This window comes from Mustela nigripes, chromosome 7 (genome assembly GCF_022355385.1).
Source record: "Mustela nigripes isolate SB6536 chromosome 7, MUSNIG.SB6536, whole genome shotgun sequence".
Taxonomy (NCBI): Eukaryota; Metazoa; Chordata; class Mammalia; order Carnivora; family Mustelidae; genus Mustela; species Mustela nigripes.
Window position 1 is genome coordinate 120,010,696 of NC_081563.1, and position 22,797 is coordinate 120,033,492.

Sequence of the window (22,797 nt, forward strand, 5' to 3'; positions counted from 1 at the left end):
GCCCCGGGGGAGCCAGAGTGCAGGCTCGGCAGGAAGCTGGTGGAAGGTCCAGTTGGAGAAATCAGAGCCAGGCTGTGAGCCTCCGCTGCCACGCTGGATGTTTACGTTTCAATCCGTAGATAATGAATGGGGAATGACTGGAGGTGTGCCGCTAGACAGAGGTGTTGCAGGGAGGGTCCTCAGGCAGCACTGGGCAACAGAGCTTGGAAGAGGAAGAGGCTGGAGGCGGTGGCCCTACTTTGGCCAGAAATAAACCTCAAACAATTTCACAAGCAAACTTCTCCCCATCTCGACTTGCTGAAAATTGGGCTGCCACAAAGCCTTGAACATTCCACGCCCTCTCTCCCAACAGGCTCAGTTCCTCATCTGGCTGCTGGCCTTATAAGCACTCCGGCCCTGCTGTCACCTTCGAGAAGGGAGGCTCCTACAGAGAGACTCTGACCAACCCCCGCCTGGGTCCTTGCTGAGGACAGGATGATGGCCAGATCGTTCTTTGTGGTAGTGGCGCTACTGTTGCTGGCAGAGGTCTCTGGATTCGAAGAAGGGACATCTAATCCTGGGTTCGTGGCCAGAATCACCAGGAAAGGCCTGGAATATGGTAAGGGTGGGGGAGGGTCAGCCATTTTTCTGGTGCCCACTGTTGCCCACCAGAGTGGCATGGACAAGGGTACTCTCGACAAGGGTCCACAAGCTGGGGCTCTTCCCCTACCTGGCTCAGAAACCTTGGATAGGTCTCTCTCTGGGCTTCAGTTTCCAGGTCTTGAGTATCACAGGTGAAGGATGAGACTAGACCCGCATTTTCCCGAGGCGGGGATCAATTCCGGATCAACCGGAATTTCTGGAACCTATGTTAAAATACAGATTCCAAATATCTGTCTCTGGGGCAACTGAAGCTAGGCCTGGGAATCTGCATTGTGAACCTGTGGCCCCGGGGCAACTGAAAAACCTGAAGGTTTGACCACGCATCAGTAAGTCCTCAAAAGCCCCACTGTATCACATCATTGTTTCCACGATCTTGTTGAGGAGATAAATAACATTTATCTGGCACTTTGAGTTCACAATCTAATTTAATTCTCACACTCCGGTGGGCATCATCACTATGACCATTCTACAGATGGGGAGAAGTGAGGCTCAAGGAATTTAAGAGACTTGCCTGGGAGCACAGGTAGAAGAAATGGCAAGTCCTACATTCCGTCCCAGCCCGTGTGATTTCAGAGCCCGGCCACTCGACCGTGGGGCTTGGCTGCCTCCCACGGAAAGAGCTGACTCCCACTACTTCCCCTCAGCCCGCCGATTCGGAGTAGCCATCCTGAAGAAGGAGCTGTCTACGATCAAGTTGCCTGATTTCTCCGGAAGCTTCAAAGTCGGCTGGATCAAAAGCGTGGCCTATGACTTTTACAGGTGAGGTCTCCATTCTCCACCGTAGGGGTAGGTGAGGAGGTAAAATGGGGGCCTAGATTTTTGGGAGAAGGGGATAAACACAGAATCATCACTTGGATTAAAGGCAAAATGATCATGACCAACTCTTGTGACACTTCTGGAAGGTGCTGTATGTTTCTTGAATCATCAGGATGGGAGGGAGAGCCTTGAAAAACATTCACAGACCCTGAGGTCAGTCCTGCAGAAACTAGCCCTAGATTTTTTTCTCTGCCAGAGACCTCGGGCTACTCTCCTGAGTGCCTAAATGAGAGACCTCCTTGAGATACGCTATCCATTCCTCTGAAGACTTTGGAGCTGTAATGGGTCTGTAATGAAGGACTTTAAGTTGTTCTGGAAAATGTGTGCATTTTATTTGCATACTACTTCTTGAAGATGGCATCCACAACTAACCCTAGTGAGGAATAAAACAGGTGGCCTCCGGGTCCAGGTGAACCAGCCCCCGTTCCTCATCTCCCTCCCCATAAGGCTTAACTGACCTTGACCTCCCTGTAGCTGTTAGACAGTCAATCTTAGAGTCTTCACACTTTACTCTTTCTTTAAGCCGTTCCTTGATTGCATGGACTTTTCTTCCCCAGGCCCCTAAGTGTCCATAATAGGTTCTTGGGGATCATTTATTCATCCCTGATAGAAAAAGCTGCCTCTTGGAATCCTCCCCAAGTCTCCCAGGACAATTTCCTGAAGGCAGTGAGCAAAAAGGAAGTACTTTAAATTTGCATGTACACACACACACACACACACAATACTGAGGCCACGCCACTTAGAGGTCAAGGGCCTTTCCCACAGCCCTAGAGCACCTCTCGCATCTGGTTTTCACAATAGGCCATTATGGTTTGTTAACATGTCTAGATCTGCCACCAACTGTGAGCTCTTCAAGGGCAGGATCTCAGTGAATGTTTGTTGAGTGAATTCATGAGTGTTGCTGCAACAAGAGCCACAAACTCAAATGGCCACAGGGAGGGGGTGACATAAAGGAGTGTACCATGCAGGGGGACTATCCCCATCACAGACCTGCCCAAAAAAGCAGAATCCACACGAGGAACTTCAGTGGAGGGACTCTAATACAGGGAATTTTCTAGAAAGGTGTTAGAACAACCAAAAAGCCCAAGAGGGAAGAGTGAAACAGCCCAGAAATTAGCAACAACAGGAAGTCACTAACAACTCCAGAGCCGGAGAGCCTCACACAGAGGACTGGTATGCGCCTGGCTTTCCTGGGTTTGATATTCTGCCTTCCTTCCCCAGACTGAAGATCCATCACTTTGAGCTCAGGAACTCGGATCTGAGGCTACGCCCAAGACAGGGGGTCAGAGCTACCCTGTCCAATAACTACGTGTTTATCAGTGGGAACTGGAAGGTGAAAAAGGCTTTCGTGTGAGTAGTACTCAGGTCAGAATGTGTCTCAGACAACCAGTCTACAAAGAAACAAATCTGACCCTCTCCAAGCCTCCAACCCCATCTGTAAAATTTGGATTAGTAATATCCCACTTCTGGGGCACCTGGGTGGCTCAGTGGGGTAAGCCTCTGCCTTTGACTCAGGTCATTATCCTGGGGTCCTAGGATCGAGCCCCACAACGGGCTCTCTGCTCAGCAGGGAGCCTGCTTCCCCCTCTCATTCTACCTTGCCTCTGCCTACTTGTGATTTCTGTCTGTCAAATAAATAAATAAAATCCTTAAATAATAATTATAATAATAATAATAGTCTACCTCACTGATAAAGCTGTGGATTAAGTAAAATAACAGATGGAATGCGCTTAGCAGTTTGCCTTTCCGGCACACAGCAGGTGCTTAATAAATGCTGGTTGCAAAGTAAAGGCTCAGTTAGGGTACACAGCTAGGTAGGAAGGACCTGGGGACTGGTCTTTTGCCTCCTCTTCCTGGAAGTGACTGATCATACACCGTTTGCTTCCTATAACTCCCGACCAGCACCCTAGATGGGACTTTCGATGTGAGTGTGGATGACATTTCCATCTCAGTTTCTCTGAACTTGGGCAAGGACCCGTCCGGACGGCCCACTGCCTCCGTAGCCCGCTGCCGCAACTCCATCGGCCACATGAGTGTTGACATTTCCGGACAACTAAGGTAAGTGAGTCCACGCCCTTGCTGGCGGTTGTCCAAGATGCCTTGGCATCCAGTCCACCCAGGGACGCTCCTGATGGGGCATAGAGAACAATTTCAGGCGCATCAGGATCAGAGGCTGGCAAACTAAGAGCCTGCAGGCCGATCCAGTCTGCATCATGTTTTCGTACATAAAGTCATCAGTGCACAGCCACGCTCATCTGCTCACATCAGGTCTGTGGCCGCTTTATGGTTACAACAGCGGAGTAGCTGCAACAGAGACCATGTGGCCTGCGGTGCCCAAAATATTGACTGTCTGGCCCTTTAAGAAAAAGTCTGCTGGGGCACCTGGGTGGCTCAGTCTGCTGAGCATCAGGCTCTTCTATTCCCCTCAGGTCATGATCTCAGGGCTGTGGGACTGAGCCCCAGAGGGAGCCCCATGTCAGGCTCAGCGCAGAGTCTGTGGGAGAGGCTCTCTCTCTCTCCCTCGGCCCCTTCCCACTACTCACACTCTCTCTAAATAAATAAAGTCTGAAGGAAAGAGAGGAAGAGAAAGAGGGAAGGAAGGAGGGAGGAAAGAAAGATGGAGAGAGACAGTCTGCTGACACCTGAGCAAGTGGCCTTGAATGGCAATCCAGCATTCTGAAGTGACCTGCTGGGAGGAGATACTCAGTGCATAGCGAAGGAATGAGGCCAGTCCCCAGAGTGACTGCCTTCCCACTCGGTCTGGGTTGGCACTGCCTCCCTCAGATCCTGGCAGGACCCAGAGGCTGCTCAAAAGGCCTCACTGACAAGGACCTGATGACAAGAATCCTCCCAGGAGTGTGGGCAGGGTTAAGGGGTGTGTTCAGCAAGGGATGTTAAACAGCCTGGAGGGACAGTAGGGAGCTATTCCTGCCCCTAGGGCGGAAGGTGAGAGGGGACAGAAGAGTGTCACCAGAGCCCAGAAAGAGCCAGAATCTTGGAGAAGGGGCATGGGGCAGGTGTGTAGTGCACAGCAGGGGCACACGTGGGCATAAGGGCCCCAGCTCCTCCCTCTGCTTGATGCCTGTGCCCCCCATTAGCCAGACAGCAAAAGGGCTTGAGAGAGGAATCTACACATGTCAGCCCCCCAGGACACAGAGAGGAGACAGAGGGCACTGGCGACTGGCGGGGGGGGGGGGCGGTAGATGGCAAACAGAACGAATGGCCAATTGCCTCTTAGCTGGACATGTATTGGCTGGGTGACCATCTTGGGGGGGACAAATGTCAGCAGAAAAGTGGGGTCCTCTATCCCTCTCAGTTTTAGGGGCATTTATATTTTAGAGAACCCAGAGACTTCACTGGACATTCATTCAACGGACAGATGTTTTCTGCACAAATACTAAAGCCTTTGAACTCAAGGCTGCCATTTGGAAAAGGAAACTTTGAGTGGAGACTGAATAGCTTGAAACCACTGTGTTGTTTGAACTCGGTGGGCTTAATACCCCATTTCTCAGGAGCAAAGCTGTGAAATCCTGTGTGGTTTACATGCACACACACACACAGTTGGGGTGGGCACAGCGGGGGTCAGAAAAACATTTTTGTTCATTTGTTAGGGGGGGTGATAGCTGCATAGTTGGGTGCTATTGATAGGGACACAGAACCATGAGCACCCAGGTTTTGACCAAAATGGGGAGCCTCTAGATTTCCTCAGTCATTCAGTTAACAAATATTTATCGATGCCCTATTATTCGTCAGATCCTGAGCTAAATGTTAGGAATATAAGATGATGCAAAAGAGACAGGGTCTCCACCCTGGTGCAATGTATAGTCTAGTAGGGGGAAGGAGACATAAAATATTTTAGCATACATTGAATATTGTGATAACGTGTTTAAAAGGAGAGAGTCCAGATGCTATGAATGTAGAGGACTTAGCTAACATCTGGCAGAGGCAGTTTCTTCAAGGAAAGGATATCTAAAATGAGCCTTGAATTTTATTATATGTGCTGCCAAAGCGAGTACGAGCCTTGAATTTTAGCCAAAGAGGAGAGGAGAACTTCTGTGGTGGAGGAAGAAGCATGTGCAAAGATCCTGAGGCATGAAAAGCCTGAGCTTCCCAGGAAGCAAGCAGGCATCAGTGTACCTGAAGGGGTGGTGATTGATTAGAAGAAGAGAAGAGAATAAGCAGTAGCCAAACTCGAGTCTCTATCCTGAAGTAAGGCAGTGGGAAGCCACTGGAGGATTTTAAGAAAGGCAGGGATATAATCAGATTGGCTCTTTTGAAAGGTCACTTCCTGGGGCACCTAGGTGGCTCAGTTGGTTAAGCGACTGCCTAGAGTTCACGGCAGTACCTGTGGCAGATTTACGAGATTGGACCAAATTTGGGTGACAAGAGGAGGAATGGAGCCAGGATGACTTTAGGTAGCCTGTGATCCTTGGAAATTTTCTTACTGCTTCAATCTGTTCTTCTTCCACCTCATGTTGGAGGGGTAGCCAGAGATGTTGGAGAGGACAGACTTTTCTAGAAGTAACACCCTCACCCACAGCTATCAGGGACTCCAGCCTGCTTCTCTACACCTGGCATTATTCAGACCCACAGAGGGTCCAACGTTCAGCCAGTCTATGTCCTGGGCTGGCTCAGGGGACAGAATCCTGGAAAGGTCAAGATGCTTTCTGCAGAACCCCCAGAAAATACTTGTGTCCAATTTTACTGCATGAATTGATACATACAGTTATAATACACACCACTCAATCAGTAAGTATGCAATGGTAAGGGAAAATATGTGGGAGAAAAACATTTTATCAGACATAATTCCACTAACTTAGTTCACTTATGTCCCACAATCTCTTACCTTCACTCCAGCTGAGAACACGGCGTGCAATGTCTGTTCTGGGCCATGATTCTCACCGAGCACGATCTGTGGTGGGGAAGGGTCTCTCGGGGCAACTTTACCTGAAGCGGGTTAGATTCAAATCACGTGCTCCATGAACGTATTCACCAGTGTCCCCTCAACAGCTAACTCAGGGCTGAGCTGGTAGGAGGAGCTCTGTCAAGGTTTGTTGAATGAATGAGTGAGTGACTACTTGCTAAACTGCCAGGTAAGTGGTTCTGTGGATTTTTTAGGGTATAAAGAATAGGCCTGAATGTCCCCCTTCTTTCTCTTTTATTGAGGTACAAATGACATAGTACTTTCAGGTATATGAGACAATGATGCGATCCTTGTCGATACTGTGAAATGATCAACCACAAGAAGTCTCGTTAACATCTGTCACCGTGCATAGTTACAAAATTTTTTTATTGTGATGGAAACTTTTTAAGATCTACTCTTAGCAGCTTTCAAATATGCAACCCAGTATTATGAACTCTAGTCCCCCGTTTGTGTGTCACATACCCAGGACCTAGTTATAGATAACTGGAAATTTTTTTTATTATAATTTATTTATACATGGAAGTTTGTACCTTTTGACCTCCTTCACCCATTTCGGCCTCTGCTCCTGAAGACACCAGTGTGTTCTCTGTATCTGTGAGCTTGGCCGTGGTTGGGTTTTTTTGGATTCCGTGTATAAGTGAGATCGTGTGGTATCTGTCTTTCTCTGACTTATTTCATTTTGTGTGTGCGTGTGTGCGCAGGCGCGCGCGCACACGCACGTACACCACATTTTCTTCATCCTTTTATCCATCGATGAACACTTAGGTTGTTTCCATATCTTGGCTATAATAAATAAGATTGAAAGGAACAAGGGGGTGCAAATATCTTTTCAAATTAGCATTTTGGGGACGCCTGGGTGGCTCATTGGTTGGGCAGCTGCCTTCGGCTCAGGTCATGATCCCAACACCCTGGGATCGAGTCCCACATTGGGCTCCTTGCTCAGCAGGGAGCCTGCTTCTCCCTCTGCCTCTGCCTGCCTCTCTGTCTGCCTGTGCTCACTCTCTCTCCCTCTATCTCGGACAAGTAAATAAATAAAATCTTAAAAAAAAAAAAAAATTAGCATTTTGTTTTCTTCAGATAAATATCCAGAAGTAGAACTGGTGGATCATACGGTAGTTTTATCTTTAACTTCTTGAGGACCCTCCACACAGTTTTCCATGCTGGTTGCACCAACTGACCTTCCCACTAACAGTATACGATAGTTCCCCATCTAGCTGGGTCCCTTCTTGGGATAACATGGGGGAAGTTCAGATCTGTGGGTCGCCCTCCCTTTGGGAGTCCTAGTTAATCATAAAGTGGATCCTAACCCTCTTTCCTCTTTTTCCCCAGCTGGATCCTGAACCTCTTCCACGAAAGAATTGAAAACAATTTCAAAAATATCTTGGAACAAAAGGTAAAAAAAAAAAAAAGGATGATTAGATTTGTGGTTAACACAAGGATCACCGGCAGGTTCATATTTGGTATTTGTAAACAGCCTTATCTCGTAAGTGCACCGTCATTTGAATTTGCTTAGCAAAACTTTCTTCATTCGTGGTGCCAAGGCAAACTTCAAGGCTTTCTCAAGTTTGTATGACCACAGATGCTACCCTGGTATTTGGAACTGGCAGAGTGTCGGGTCATCTAGTTGTAGAGGCTGTTACTGAGATAGGGAGAAGTGACCTTACATCCTTCCTTCACAGTATACACAAAAATCAAGTCCAGGTGGTCTAAGGATTTAAATGCCAAAACAAATCCAAAACTTTTTAGGAGAAAATCTAGGATATCTTTCTCACTTTGAGGAGAGGAAAATATTTCTTAAGTAAGACTCACCACCCCCACCCCCCCAAAAATGCCCCATATAGAGAACAATAGTGGGGTTGGCTTCAGTACCTCTCAACTCTGGAAAAAGCCGTGGAGGCAAAGAGTGCCTCTTCCATTTATCTGGTGTGTATCTTTGGGCACGGACCCCCTAAAGCCTCATTCTACTCATTTATAAAATGCGGACAAAGACCCCTACCCTGAAGGAGGCTGGTAAGGATTTGATTCGACAACCACCTAGCACGCCTGGCACACAGGCTGTGCTCAGAGCACTCAACAGTATTGCAGAGTCATTTCTCAACCACATTCCACCTTCTGGAATCTTTGCTCCTGAGTGTATGGGTTCTGCGGTCAGACCCTTGGGTTTGAATCCCAGCTCGGCCCCTTTGTTGCTCTGATGCCGTGGTTAACGAGGCTTACCCTCTCTGAACCTTGGGATTCTTGTCTGTGGAACAGGAGTAATGACAGCATCTACCCTGCAGGGCTGTTGGGAGGGCTATGTGATGTCATACACACAGGCACGGACAAGTGCCTCGTGCAGAGGAAGGGCAGAGTAAATCACGCGAGGTTAGTTTCATTGTCATTTATGCCCCAGTAGCCCTGGGCAGCAGGCTGAGGCCAGAGGCAAGCTGAGCTCTCTGCCCTACAAATATAGGAAACATGGTCCAGAAAACGCTGGATACCATGTATCCAGGGGGGATAAGGTAGGTGCCAGAGAGGCTGAGCCCGAGGAGTGGTTAATTTCAGGGAATGGGGGCACTAACTTGGGCACCCATAGGACTGAGAGTGCAGAGAGCTATGAAGAGAGAGAAGACCTCTGACCAGGAGACTTGGGGTAGACGAAATCAGGCCCCCAAAGGACTGGCCGCCCGGGTGGCCCTTCCCTTACGCTGTGCCCTAGGAGAGCCCAGGTCAGGCCCACCTGACACAGGCTGGCTTGGTGTTTGCACAAAATATTGATACCCCTGGTGGGGAAGCTTCCCCCACACAAAGCATTGATTTTAAGTGATGTGGAGCTTCAGTGCTGTGCCATGCAGAATGATGGAATGAACGACTCTCCCCCTTTGCAGTCCTTTTTCTTTTTTTTTTTTTACACTAAAGGGAAATTCTCAGTTTGGGGCCAATGTGTCCTGAACACTTTTAACCAAAAAATGGGCATTTTCCAACGAGGCAACCCGATCTAGCCTGGCTTCCGGAACGTTTTTCCAGCCCTTGGAATTCTTTTTTCCCCAGTTCTGTTGTGTTTATGCCAAGGGATGCCAGTCTTCCGTTGACAAGTGATATAAAATTCCTATAATTTTTACTAAATGAACATAATTTTTAAAAGGCCACTTGATGTAAAGTAGATAGTAAGTGAGTAGGTGGGAAAGGCAAAGCCATATAAATGGTGTAGGAATAGCAGAAGTTAGGAAATCAGAAGGAGGGGGACTTCTGGAATCTCCTAAGCCCAAACTCCTGAGGAATTGGAATTCTCCGAAAACTGTTCTTTTGGCTTTGCTTTGGCGCCATCTGGTGGCTCTAGTGAGTACTGCATGCAGACCAGGCACCGCGCCCATTGGGATCTCTAATTCCCAGATATCCAGGAGCCTGGACAGAAAGAGAGGTCTTGAATATTGAGATGATGGAGACCCAAGAGCTACTCCTACACCTGGAAGCTCTCCTGCTTTGCCCCTCGGCTCTCTAAATGCGTTTATGTGCTATACTTCTTGCCACTTAGCTGCCAAGGCATTGAACTGAGGACCATGACAATAGCAGACCCCAGAGCAGTGCCAACTTGGGCACTACTCACTTTTAATGTGGGTTCCAGAAAAGTCCAGGCACGTAAGCCTGGCCCATGTATGTGGCCAGTCCAATGGGACAGTGACCAAGTGCTGTGTGTTGACAGAAATAGAGGTCTCTTCTCCTTTTCCATACGCTCCTCCACCCCTCACACACCTGCCTACAAGGTAGGGAGAAAAGCCAGGTCTCCTGGAGGGCGGTGGGGGAGGGGCAGCGCCCAGGAGAGTGGGAGAGGGGAACTCATCTGACTTTCTCCCCCGCTGTCGGCAGATCTGCGAAATGGTCAGGAAGTCAACCACCTCCCACCTGGAGCCCTATCTCCGGACTCTACCAGGTTTGGAGGCCCCCTCTCTCCTTTGGGTGCCATCAGATGCCGTGACACCTGCTACCCCCAGACCCACCATCACCATCATCTACCATGAGCCCCAGGAGAACTTTCCCCATTGAGTGCCTCTCCATTCTACGAAGCTGGATAAGGGGTCACCATCTCTCTTGGGGGTCTGTTCTGGAGGTAGGGGAGTAAGGCAACTGAGCGTCGTGACTCGGAAGCATGCTGGGAGCACGAGGTGGGCAGAGGATGACAAGTACAGGGGAGAGGCATGTGTTGGATCTGTCCTGGCCACTTTAACAAAACAGGGATGCTCTGAGATCCCTGTGTAGGGGCGGGGATCCCCCCCAGTCCTGTCCCCCTGGCTGCCACAGGGACCTTTTACAATCACACATGAGGTCGGGTCTCCCCCTGTTCTTGGAACCCATGGAACATTCCTCTGACTCTTAGGACACTAAGAGTGACAGGACCTTGCATGGTCTGGCAATGTGACTGGCTACACAGTCCCTATATGCCTCCAATATTGCCAATTCCTCTAATACACTCTCAGTGTCTCTACTATGCTCCTACTGCTACAAGATCTTTACACATGTCATTCCCTCTGCCAGGAAGGTCCTTCCCCCACCTCCAACCCCCTTCACCCAGTCAACACCCACTCCTCCTTCAGATCACAGTCCAAGAAACACTTCCTCTGACTCCCTGTCCAAATCAGGTTGCCACCCACCCCCCTCACCATTTTAGCCTCTGTTATATGACTGATGTCATCCTATGGACTCAGGCTACCTGACAGAGTTGCAATTTTACCTTTATTTACTCAAGTATTTAATTGTCTTTCCCATTCCTCCCCGCAACCCTGGACTGCCAAAGGACAGAGACTCTGACTCCCTCACTCAGCTGTCTCATCAGCCCCTTGCATTGTGCCTGGCATATAGCAGGTGTTCAATAAATACTGAATGAATGAGTGAATGAATACAGCACTCTCTTTCTGACAGAAGGTACCACGGATCAGCCCCAGCCCCATTTCCATTCTCCAAAGGCAACAGTCCATGTGAAAGGAGAGGCTTGTAATTGTGCAGTGCAAAACTCACACAACTGTGTTTGACCACCTTATTCATAACACTGTCTCTTTCCTGTTCCACAGTTACCCTTATGATTGACCAGACTGCTGGCATTGACTACAGTTTAGTAGGTGCTCCCCAAGTGAATTCTCAAGTCCTAGACACACCCTTCAAGGTAAGTTGCCATGGAGAAAGGACCATAGAGCTAAGCACTGACAGAAAATCAGTGCTACCTCCCAGAGTTGGCTCATACTCTCCTTCTCTAGTCCATCTGCCCATAAGCTCCCATCCCTGGCCAGTGCCCACGGCAGCAGTAGGAAACTAGTGTGCCCCCTTTTTATTCCAGTCTCTTCCACAGTTCTCTGGGGGCTGAGCCAGGTCCAGCAGTGCCATCTTCCTCCAATTTTATTTAATGACCACTTATCTTAATGTGCCAGAAACTGACTATGTGTACAAATGCTCCTTTATATGTCATGCCACCTCGATGAAATAGAAGCCATTAGCATCACCCACGTTCTGCAGATAAAGAGTTTGAGGCACAAGCTAGGGACCCGCCCAAAGTCCCAGAGCTAGTAAGTGACAGTTAACTTCTAGAATCCATACTTCTCACCACCAGGCCACATCCTAAGCCCAGGAGAACACAACGTGTACCTCCCCAATAGGAAGCTGTAATGTAGAAGGGGGATTTCAGGCAGCCGTCAGGGTCTAAATGTTGTGGGGCCAAAAGGAACATTTCAGGACCCCAGGTCCACCTTCTGGAGAGGAACCACTACCCGGATGACCACGCAGGGCACAGGAGGCTTCCCCGGGCTTCCCCTGGACACCTTTTCCTGGCACCCTCCCTGGTAGAAACCTTGGGTGGGCAATGTGGTCCTTCTGTCTCCAGGGTGAATTCTTTGGCCGAAACTGGCGCTCCCCAGCCCTCTTCGAAGCTCCGTCCATCAGGCTGCCAGAGAAACATGACCACATGGTCTACTTTGCCGTCTCTGAATATGTCTTCAACACAGCCAGCTGGGTTTACCACCAAGCTGGACGCATGAACTTCACCATCCAAAACCGTCACGTGAGTAGGGGAAGGAGATGGCTGGTAGGTGGCAGAGGAGGGGGGATCCCAGGAGAGAGTGTCAGACCGAACTGAAGACCAAGCTTGGGGGTTTCCAGGAACCAGGGAAAGAATGCATAATCTGAAGCCTGCCAAATATGGGTTCAAATCCAGGCTATGCATGTGGATCCCAACAGTGTCTAGTCCCCAGAGATCGTGTTAGAGATTGTCTGTTAAGAGCTTAGCTTCTGAAGCATGATACACAGTAGCTATTGTTGGGAATATTTCAACAAAAATACAACAGCCTGGGAAGTGACACAACAGGTCCTCCAAGCAGTAGATGCCAAGGCAGCACTAGACTTGGAAGAGTGGAAGAGATGGATTAGGGGAGCGCCCACAAACAATAAAGGGGAGAGGAAGGAGAAGTATGAGGGGAGAGCGCTACCCTACGCCCCACCCCGCCTCCCCAGCTACACTGGTCCTGCAACCATGGAGAGGGGAAGACAGGTACCCTGGCCAGAAGTGCTGCCCTGAGAAGTCTCAGCTCAGCTGAGGGAGAGCACAGAGCAGAGCCTGCTTCTCAGAGGAATGCCAGAGCAGCCAGAAATTGGGCGAGCCTGGCTCTAGGCTAACATCCCCTGCGGGATCATTCGAGCCTGACCGCAGACAATTAGGAAGGCTTGACCTGGTGGGTGCTCCCACACTAGACGTAGTGTCAGGCCAGTGCTCCTCAGTCTCTGGAGGGAGTTCTGGGCAAGGACTCAAGCCTCCTCCCCATCCCCTCCCCGGGCAGGGGTTGGCAGTGCTCTTAGGCTTATCTGCATTCCAAGCCTAGACACCCCATTCTGAGGTCTCCTTACGGGTGGAGGGAGTGGGGGACCCTCAGGTGAGACTGCTTCAGGTTCTTCTGCTGAGACCCCCTTGCTGGGGCCTGGAGGACAGCTTTCTCCAATCTGACTCGGTCTCGGTGCTTTTCTACTGGCCCTCCTCCCCCTGGATCCATAAAACAGCAGGATCCTTTTCTTTGGGGCTCCTCTGGCAATAAGGTGACCCCCTCCTCCGTTCTGCTGATGCATCTGCCCCCACAGGCCCAGTACCAGAGTGGGGGCCAGTACCCTTTCCTGTTAAGCCTCTTGCATACACTATCACACGAAGTGCACGAGCGCTGGTTACTTTCAGTTTGGCTCATTGTCTTGATCCTGCCTGTGATCTGACAAAACTCCCCAGTGCCTGGGCGCCTGGGTGGCTCAGTGGGTTAAAGCCTCTGCCTTCTGCTAAGGTCATGATCCCAGGGTCTTAGGATCAAGCCCCACATTGGGCTCTCTGCTCAGCAGGAGCCTGCTTCTCCCTCTCTCTCTCTGTCTGCCTCTGCCTACTTGTGATCTCTGTCTGTCAAATAAATAAATAAAATCTTAAAAAAAAAAAAAAAAAAAACCTCCCCAGTGCAACACCCAGCTGTGCTCAGTCAGGGGCTGGGGGCTGTGTGGCCCCAGCATGAATGGCTGTCAGCCAACTGTCCTTCTCGCTGGGAAGCCCCTGAAGGGAGACCTGAGCCGTGCCTGCCCACAGCCAAGTGCTACAGGAGCAGCCCAGGTCAAGAGGGAATCTTGACAGAGGAGAGATCAGGGAAGGTGAGCTGTGCGCAGGTGCAGGCAGGGCTCACCAAGCCGGAAGATCCACAAGTCAGAGGGGTGGGTAGAGAACAGCACCAGGGGGCGGCCATAGCTGGAAGTAGCTTCAATCTAGGTTGTGGAGGTTATGCGCTCTCACTGGCCCTTGAGGGAGCCCCTGAGAAATAATAAGTAACAAAAACAGACAGTAACTAAGAATTTACTGAGATCCCAGGCACTGCGCTCGGTGCTTTACCCAGGCACGGTCTCACTCATTCCTTGCCCATTCTGCATGGTTCGTGCTGTGATTATCATCCTCATTTTATAGATGCAGAACCCAACAAAGCTTACCAACAACCAGCCAGCTAAAAAATGGCGGGAGTAGTATTTGAACCCAAGCTGTCTGACCTCAAAGTCCGCATCTTTAACCGTTACCATGTCCTGCATCTCAAGGAGCCTCCCGCTTCTCCTACTGCAGATTCCCCCGGACTCTCCGATCCGCCTACACACCAGCTCGTTCCGGGCCATTGCTCCTCGGGTAAGACCTCTGAACCTTCATCACAGAGAACTTGACCTAGACCAGATGTGGAGACTCTAGTCGCACATCAGTGAAGCTATGCAGAGACTGTTCTCAGGTCCTCTCCCTGAGCCTCTGCCCTCTTTCTCTAGCTGTCCAGGATGTACCCCAATATGGAGCTAGAGCTTGAGACAACACCTGAATCAGCTCCATTCCTCACGTTCACCCCTGGGAATGTGACCTTCATGCCGGTGATAGACATCCAGGCCTTTGTCCTCCTGCCTACCTCCTCTGACCGCAAGCTACTCTTCCAGCTCAGGGTGGTAAGTCTGATCTCCTGGCAGAGCAGCAAAGAGTTACATCTGCTGTGGGGTAAGCCCCTCCCTTCACTGAAGGACTAGGAGGCTGAAGGATGCTGGAGGCTGCTTCTGCCTGCCTGGAGCGGGAGGGAACTTTGCATTCCCGGCCACAACAGGCAGGCTTCCCAAGGGGGCTCCTCACCAAATCATACACTGTCAGAGTTGCAAGAAACCTTAAAAGTCATTCACTCCAGCTAAGTTGGATGATTTTAGCTTAGCCATTGCTACATTTGCTATAAAAATGGGCTCAGTTTCACTCGTTTGAAACTGTTATAAAAAAAAATCATTAAATCATGTTTTAAAAGAAAGTATAAGATGTAAAGAACTCTTAGGACGGCAATACTCTCCAAACTGATTTACACATTCAACACAATCCCTATCAAAATTTCAGCTGTTGTTTTGTTTTGTTTGTTTGTTTGGTTTGTTTTGGACGAGCCAGTCCTAAAATGTATATGTAAATTCAAGGGACCCAGAAGAGCCAAAACAATTTTCAAGAAGAAAAACGAGTTGTAGAATTCATTGTTCCCTGTTTCAAAACTTACTATAAGGCTATAGTAATCAAGATAGTGTGATATTAGTACAAGGATAGACATACAGATCAACAGACTAGAACTGAGAATACATGAATAAATCACCATATTTTTAGACAAATGATTTTCAGCAAGGGGACCAACACAATTCAATGGGGAGGAATAAGCTTTTAAAAAATGGTGCTGGGGCAACAGGATATTCACATGCAGAAGAATAAAGCCAGACCCCTTTCTTATGCATGCACAAACATTGTCTCCAAGTGGACCCGAGACCCAGATGTGAAAGCTAAAACCACAAAACTCTCAGAAAAAACCCACAGTACTAAATCCTCATGACCTTGGGTTAGGCAAAGCCTTCTTAGATACAACTCAAAAGCATGAACAAAAAAATTAAAAATGGATAAATTGAACGTCACCAAAGTTAAAAACTTCATGCTTCCAAGGACATAATTCAGGAAAGTGAACAGATAACCCATAGAAGGGGAGAAAATATTTGCGAATCGTATGTATGAGAAGGGACTTGTATACAGAATAAATAAAGAACTCTTAACAACTCAGTCACGAAAAAGACAGTTTAATTTAAAAATGGGCAAAACACTTCCTCCTCTGGGAAGAGTGAGTAGATGTCCACTGTCCGCCCTACTCCTGCTGAGTGCAACCCAAAATCTTATACATTGTATATAAAATAAATAAGAAAACTCTGAAAGGCAGAGAGAAAAATGTAGATCAGCAAGAGGCCTCCGGATCTAAGGAATAATATGACGCCCTGCATATTCCAATTTGGGACAACCCACAAATACCAACAGGCATGAACAAGAAAGAGCTCCAATAACCTCCTCTCTCTCTAGCCAAAGGACCAAAACAGGGGAAGCCTGGTAAGATAGAAAACCTGTAGACGATCAATAACTGTGGTACTAAAGCCAAACACCAGAGAAAAAGCTATGGCCCTAACCCCACCTAGGCCAGTAAAGACTGACTGGGGATTCCTCACTTAGACTGGCATGAGGTTCTAACAACAGCCCCGATGTCCTTGCTGGAGGTGGGGGCGTCAGTGGAACACAGAAAAGAACAAATGAATTAAGATATAGAATAATAGAAATTACCCAAATTCAATCATCTGGTTCAACCCCACCCCTCGACAGGCCAGGCTTCATTCTCACACCCAGTTGTCAGTTAGTGGTGTATTTAAAGTTCCCTAGGGCGTGGGGACTCTCTGAACTTCTCTTAGTAGCCTGCTTCAAAGCTCAGCCACACTGGTGGACGGCCTCTCTATCCAAATGCTCTGTGTCTTTAGCTTGGACTTATTTGCCCTTCTCGATGCTTCCGTTAAGACCTCTAAAACCTCAGCTCACCTTTCCTAAAGTCAGCGTGGAGCCGCCCAACATCCTACAGCCTCAGCATATAATCCTTAAGTAGCTGCTTTTCGCCCACATGTCCCACATCTGGCTGTGGTTTCTGTTTCTGAAGATTTGTCTCCTGGACTGAGAGACAACAGGATTCCTACATCACCTGAGAGTCTGGGGTCTCCCCTTCTGCTTTTCTAGACAACCAACATCTCTGCCACCATCAGTGCGAACTCTGACAGGATTGTTGGTTCAGTGACCACAGGAAGGTAAGAGGCCAAGGGCAAGGGGAGGAAATGCAGTAGGCTGGGGATAACCCAGCAATGACCAGAGCATCTAGTCTGTTCACTGATAGGGCTGGCTTTGACCCCTTGGGGACAGAGATCTCCAGTGGGGCTGGCTCATCCTCTATTCTGGGTCCCCCTTCAGAAAGGCCTGTTGACAATGCCTCAGTGGGAAACCTGGAAGACGGACAAGTTGCCACATAGCACAGGTGACATTCAGGGCCCCATTCACTCTTAGGTCTCAGTGGAGGAGCTGAACGTCTCCAAAGGGATTACTCAGGAGCCATAATCAAGTTGGAAGATGTGGGGCTTTGCAAGGACTTTATATATAAGATTAAGAAAAGCTGTCAGTACTTTACATGAAGAAGGGAGGGAATTTGGGATGGAGGATTAAAGGTGCCCACGAGCCACTCCTTGCCATTGCACTGTCCGGATACCCAGTAGGCACAGACTCACTCAACCAGGAAGCCAGTGAGCAGGAGGGACTATACCATCAGCAGGGACTGGCGCTTGCCCTGGTGGTGTCCTTCTCTGGGGCCCTCACCTGTGCCCCATGTCTCACCCACTCTGCATGCTGCCCCCCAGCTGAGGAGCAGGTCCACTGGGCGCATCAGAGGAACTAATTCCTGGCCTCAGGGTTAGATACCTGTTGGCTGAGAGAGTGCACGGACTCCATCAGAAAGAACTTCTCCTTAAGAGGTCTTTAAAAAAGAAGCTAATGGGGATGCCTGGGTGGCTCAGTTGGTTAAGCAGCTGCCTTCGGCTCAGGTCATGATCCCAGCGTCCTGGGATCGAGTCCCACATCAGGCTCCTTGCTCAGCAGGGAGCCTGCTTCTCCCTCTGCCTCTGCCTGCCATTCTGTCTGCCTGTGCTTGCTCTCTCCTCCCCCTCTCTCTCTGATAAATAAATAAAATCTTTAAAAAAAAAAAAAAAGAAGCTAATGGTGAGCATGTGGGCGTTTTTGGAGGTCCCAGATTTTGAGTTTATGCCTCAGCCTGGCTTGGAGGGTCTGCAGCGTCCAAGAGGACAGCCAAGGGCCTTGGACTGTGGAGAGACAGCAAAGTAGGAGGACCTCACACAGGGGTTTTATCAAGGAATTTAGCAAAACTACTCTGCCCCAAGAGCAGAAAGCAAAAGATGGGTCCAGGGGGTGCCTGGGAGGCTCAGTGGGTTAAGCCTCTACCTTCAGCTCAGGTCATGATCCCAGGGTCCTTGAGCCTGCTTCCTCCTCTCTCTCTGCCTGCTTGTGATCTCCGTCAGCCAAATAAATAAAATCTTAAAAAAAAAAAAAAAAAAAGAGAGAGAGAGAGAGATGGGTCCGGGGCAGTTAGAATCCCTGAACAAGGGCCAGCAGCCAAAATCAGTGGGGGGAATTGGGGTTTGGCTTCCATAGTAATAATACCAGAGGATCCCTGAGTCGCTCTGCTGTTTGCCAGCATCATGCAGGTGCCTCTCCCTCCCATTGTTACTGTCTATTCCCACATTATGCAAATAATGCATGCTCCTGGCATGGAAATTGCGAAAGTATTTTTTTAAAAATCCCCCATAACCCTGCCACATAGAGACTGTCACTACTGATAGTTTCACATTTCCTCCCAATCTTTTTTTCAATACACTTTTACGTCATTGGACGTACAGACTGCTCCTTTTAGCATCCCATTTTTTCCAGTTACTATTCACACCATCCTAATTTATTTAAGGTATTGAAGATGCTCGGCAACCATAATTTGCAACCATGTCACCTGTTCTTAAACCACTGTGCATGCTGAAAGCCTGAAATGCACAGCAACCACCTTGCAGGGGAACCCTAGGGCTGGCTATTGGCCCCCAGAAATGGCCCTGCCCATAAGCACTGCACTCCCCACTAGGGGAACTGCGAGGAAGTAGCAGCCACGGCTCGGGGTGACACGTGCTTCTCTTTCTCTTTGCAGTAAGCTGAAATTGGAACTGAAACATTCCAACATCCGTTTCATCAACGTGAGTGGTTTTCTCCTAGCACCTCTCAGGTATCTTCTTCAAGGGGGACTTTCGGGGACTCCAGGAGAAGTGCCAAGGCCCCTTCCCTCGAGAAGATGGCGCTGCAGTCTTACAGGAAGTGGACACCATGTCTGAAAGTTAATCATCTAAGAAGGGCACTGCCTGAGGGCTAACAGGGAGACAGGACATGGACAGGAAGAGCACAAGCTCTGAAGGAAGATAGAGCTGGGCTCTTACACCAGCCGTGCCACTTGCTACTGTGTGACCTTGGGAAAATAGCTTAACCTTTCTGAGCCTCAGTTTCCTTGACTGTAAAATGGGGAATACACAATAGCTACTTCAACCACATCAAATAGGAACTAGAACATGAAACGGGGCAATGGGTTTAGGAAGACACTTTGGCAAAACTCTTCACACGTAGTAAGCTCTCAGTATGTGCTCACTATTGTAATAATAGTGGTATGGGAGCACAGTGCCTTACCCAAAGCTCTCAGGGCTGGTGAGCTTCAGAATTGAGATTTTATGAGAGGCAATTTGGAGGAGGTACCTGGGTGATGGAACTCTAACGGCGGGATCTGGGACAGCCGTCTTTAATCAGATGCATTAATGCTTCGGCAACAGAATTTTAAAATATCCACACAAAGAGGAAAAAGAAACACTAAATTTCCCCACGGTGGTTTGGGTCATGTTTTGCTGTAGAATGAGCTGGTAGGTACCGGTGGGGAAGGAAGTCCAGAGATCAGAGTTGAGGAGATGACGAATAAGGAGCTCTCTGTAGTGTGACAGTGACAGTGACAGTCGTCGTCAACCCATTCTGTAAGTGGGACGGCATGTCGGTGTTTCTGGAGGCTGGGGGCCAGCAAGATGTTCTTCCCTCGAACTCCTGTTCTCATTCATGTCTTGTTTGCTCCCCTCTCTGCTCTGCTCACCCCCAACTCCAGGTGGAGCTGATGGAAGCCATCCTCAATTACTACGCGCTCCACACCATGTACCCCTCTCTCAACGGTAAGAATAAACTGCTCCTGGGGCACCTGGGAGGCTCCATAGGTTCAGTGTCTGACTCTCGGTTTCGGCTCAAGTCATGGTCTCGGGGTCCTGGGATGGAGACCCGCACTGGGCTCTGCTCTTAGGCACAAGTCTGCTTGGGATTCTTTCTCTCCCTCTCCCTTTGCCCCTCCCCTGTTCAAATGCGCATGCATGCTCTGTGTGTGTGTGTGTGTGTGTGTGTGTGTGTGTATCTAGATGTCTCTCTCTCTCTCTAATAAATAAAATCTTTAAAAAAAAAAAAAAAAAAAAAGAACAGCTGCTACTGACTGCCCCGTGCAAATGTTAAATGCTACCCTTTCTGTAGGATTCACCATCAGTCAGTCATTCAACAAGCTGAGCCCCTCTTCTGCTCTGGCTGGGGTCCTGGCTATCCGTGAGCCTGCCCTCATGGAGTTTACACTCTGTTGGGAAGGGAGACGTGTAACAGACAGTGACAACCAGTGCGATAAATGCTGTGACCAGAAGCACAGGAAGCTGCGGGAGCTAGCTGGGAGGGGGCACTGAATGTGACTTCCAGGAGGCAAGGGTCAAGTTGAGTCCCAAAGCACAGGAAGTTAGGCCAAGGGAGGAGGGGCATTCCAAGCTGCACCTGGAGTTAGCACTCCTGGGTTTTGGTCCAGGTTAGATCACTGACTGGCCATGTGTGCTCGATGGAAATAGGGCTTGGCACAGTGGCTGCCTGAGAACCCAGCCAGCCTCCTCCCATGCCAGGACCCTCTCTGCCCAACCTCACCATCTGCCTTTTACCACCATTAGAGAAGAGCAGGGCAGCTGTCCTGGAAAAGAGAAAGGGGGAGGAGACGCTGGTCCTCAAGGATGAGTCCCTGGTCAGAAGCCTGGCATGCTCCATCCCAGCACCCATTGGCTGGGAAAGGCTGTTTACATCTGTCCCCTCCTGAAGAAGCGGCATTTACCAGGCATTCACATCTGCGTGCCCCCCCAAACAGAAAACCATCCCTGATTCCAATAACTGACCACATTTTGAAGTAGCCTGCCCTCTCACTGGCCAGTGGCAAATGCCGTGTGTGTCCATGCCTCCCCAGCCTTCCCCATCCAGCCTGTGTCTTTCTGTTCTTTATCTTCCAGCAAAGCTTGAGAAAGGCTTCCCTCTCCCTCTACCGAGGGACACCCACCTCAACAGTTTGGAGCTCCAAGTCCACGAGGTCAGTGAGACGTGGGGTCTGAGTGGGGGAGCTCTAAGACCTCCTGGGAGGGCTGCTTTCGGGGCTGGTAGAATTAGGGGGAGCCCTTGACTCCTACTCACATCCTGAACCTAGTGTTTATAGGAGAAAATATTTTTGTTTCGAATTTTGGAGTATAGAGGGCAAGTACAGTGACTGTGCAGAATCCTGACTTCCACATGAGCTCAGTTTCCTGTAATTCAGTCCCAATGTGTCAGCTGAACTTCAGCAACGGGCCGGGCCCATTAGCCACGTATGGCAGGAAGGGGTCAGATTAGATGCTCCACTTTGGGGTTAATGAGAGTCTCCACAGGGCCACGGGCCAGCCTTCACCTCCGGCCACAGCAGCCAGGGATGATCCTGGAGCAACATCAACCAGAACTTTTAGGGCAAGAAACACATCAGGACCAGGGACAGGGACAATGACAGTTTACTCTGTAACTCCAGAGGTACCAACATCTTCACAGTTCATAGTTTGTTCTCACGTAATCCTGAACAACATCCTCTTAAACTAATCATGTGTGGGGATTGAATTCAGGCAGAACCCAGAAGTGCATTGTTCTCCTGGGAGAAAAAAGTTTTTGGAGGACAGTGACATTCATGTGTGCCTTCCAGAAATCACGATACTGGGAAATGCAAATACATTCCCAGGGTCAGGCAGCTAGGAGGGACAGTGGTTTCTAAAGTTCTCCCCTGACAAAAGGCCTGGGTTTTGTACTGATCTGGTTTTCGGGTCAAGTGAGAACTTGCCTCTCCCACTGAAGGGTTCTTTTCAGGAAGCTCCTAACCTCCGGCATGCAGAAAATGAGCTTTCTTGTCTGTCCTTTTTGCCTTCTTTCCAGAACTTCTTGCTCTTGGGGGCCAACCTTGATTAGGCTGAGCACTGAGGAAGGAGCAGCCGTGGTTGGAGGAGTGGACGGAACCACAGCAGAGTTTAGTCCTGCCCCTGTAGGGGTCCGGAGGCTGCAGCCTCTCTGCCTCTACTCCCCATGAGGGCCTCCTCCAAAGGGACGCTCGTCACTGGGGAGCCTGGGACACCTGAAGACACACCTGACCATAGGACACGTCCCCCAACTTTCCCCTCCTCCTCCCTGTGCCTCTTCCTATCCCCTTTACAGCTTTACAGCTGTCCTTAGCCTTATTCTGGGCAGCCGCTAGGAAAAATTTCAGTGAGCGGTGTCCAGTCACCACAAAGCTCAAAGCACCCTGCTCAGCATTAAACATGAACTAAGTTGTACGTGTCCTTTGACACTGTGGTTACAGGAGCAGAAGTGAGACAATGTGGGCTTAAAGCCTTGTGTCGCCACTTCCTTGGTGTATAATATTTATTGAGATGGGAGCAGAGACTACCCAGCCACTGTATGAGCTCTACATTTATTCAACAAACCTTGATTTCAATTTGCTAATGAGTGTCCTGAACTGACTTCTGTGTCTGGGCGTGGTGCTGTGGGGGGGGGGGGGGGTCCAAGAGAGGAAAACACATGGTTTCTGTCTTCGCCAAGTTTATAGCCAAAAACAGGGGTTGGAAGACTTTTTCTATGAAGGGCCAGAGAGCAAATCTTT

General features: G+C 49.3%; 1 protein-coding gene across 1 annotated transcript; it reads left to right on the plus strand.

Moving 5' to 3' along the window:
- The first annotated feature begins 407 nt into the window (after positions 1-407).
- Positions 408-22,640, plus strand: LOC132022749 (lipopolysaccharide-binding protein-like). The gene is made up of 15 exons (XM_059407978.1): positions 408-598; positions 1,287-1,401; positions 2,680-2,808; positions 3,361-3,516; positions 7,712-7,775; positions 10,229-10,292; positions 11,428-11,519; positions 12,231-12,407; positions 14,475-14,534; positions 14,666-14,836; positions 16,947-17,014; positions 18,961-19,006; positions 19,948-20,011; positions 21,140-21,216; positions 22,077-22,640. Exons 1-15 carry the CDS (start codon positions 475-477, stop codon positions 22,107-22,109), a joined length of 1,440 nt encoding a protein of 479 aa, XP_059263961.1. The 5' UTR covers positions 408-474; the 3' UTR covers positions 22,110-22,640.
- The last annotated feature ends 157 nt before the right edge of the window (positions 22,641-22,797 follow it).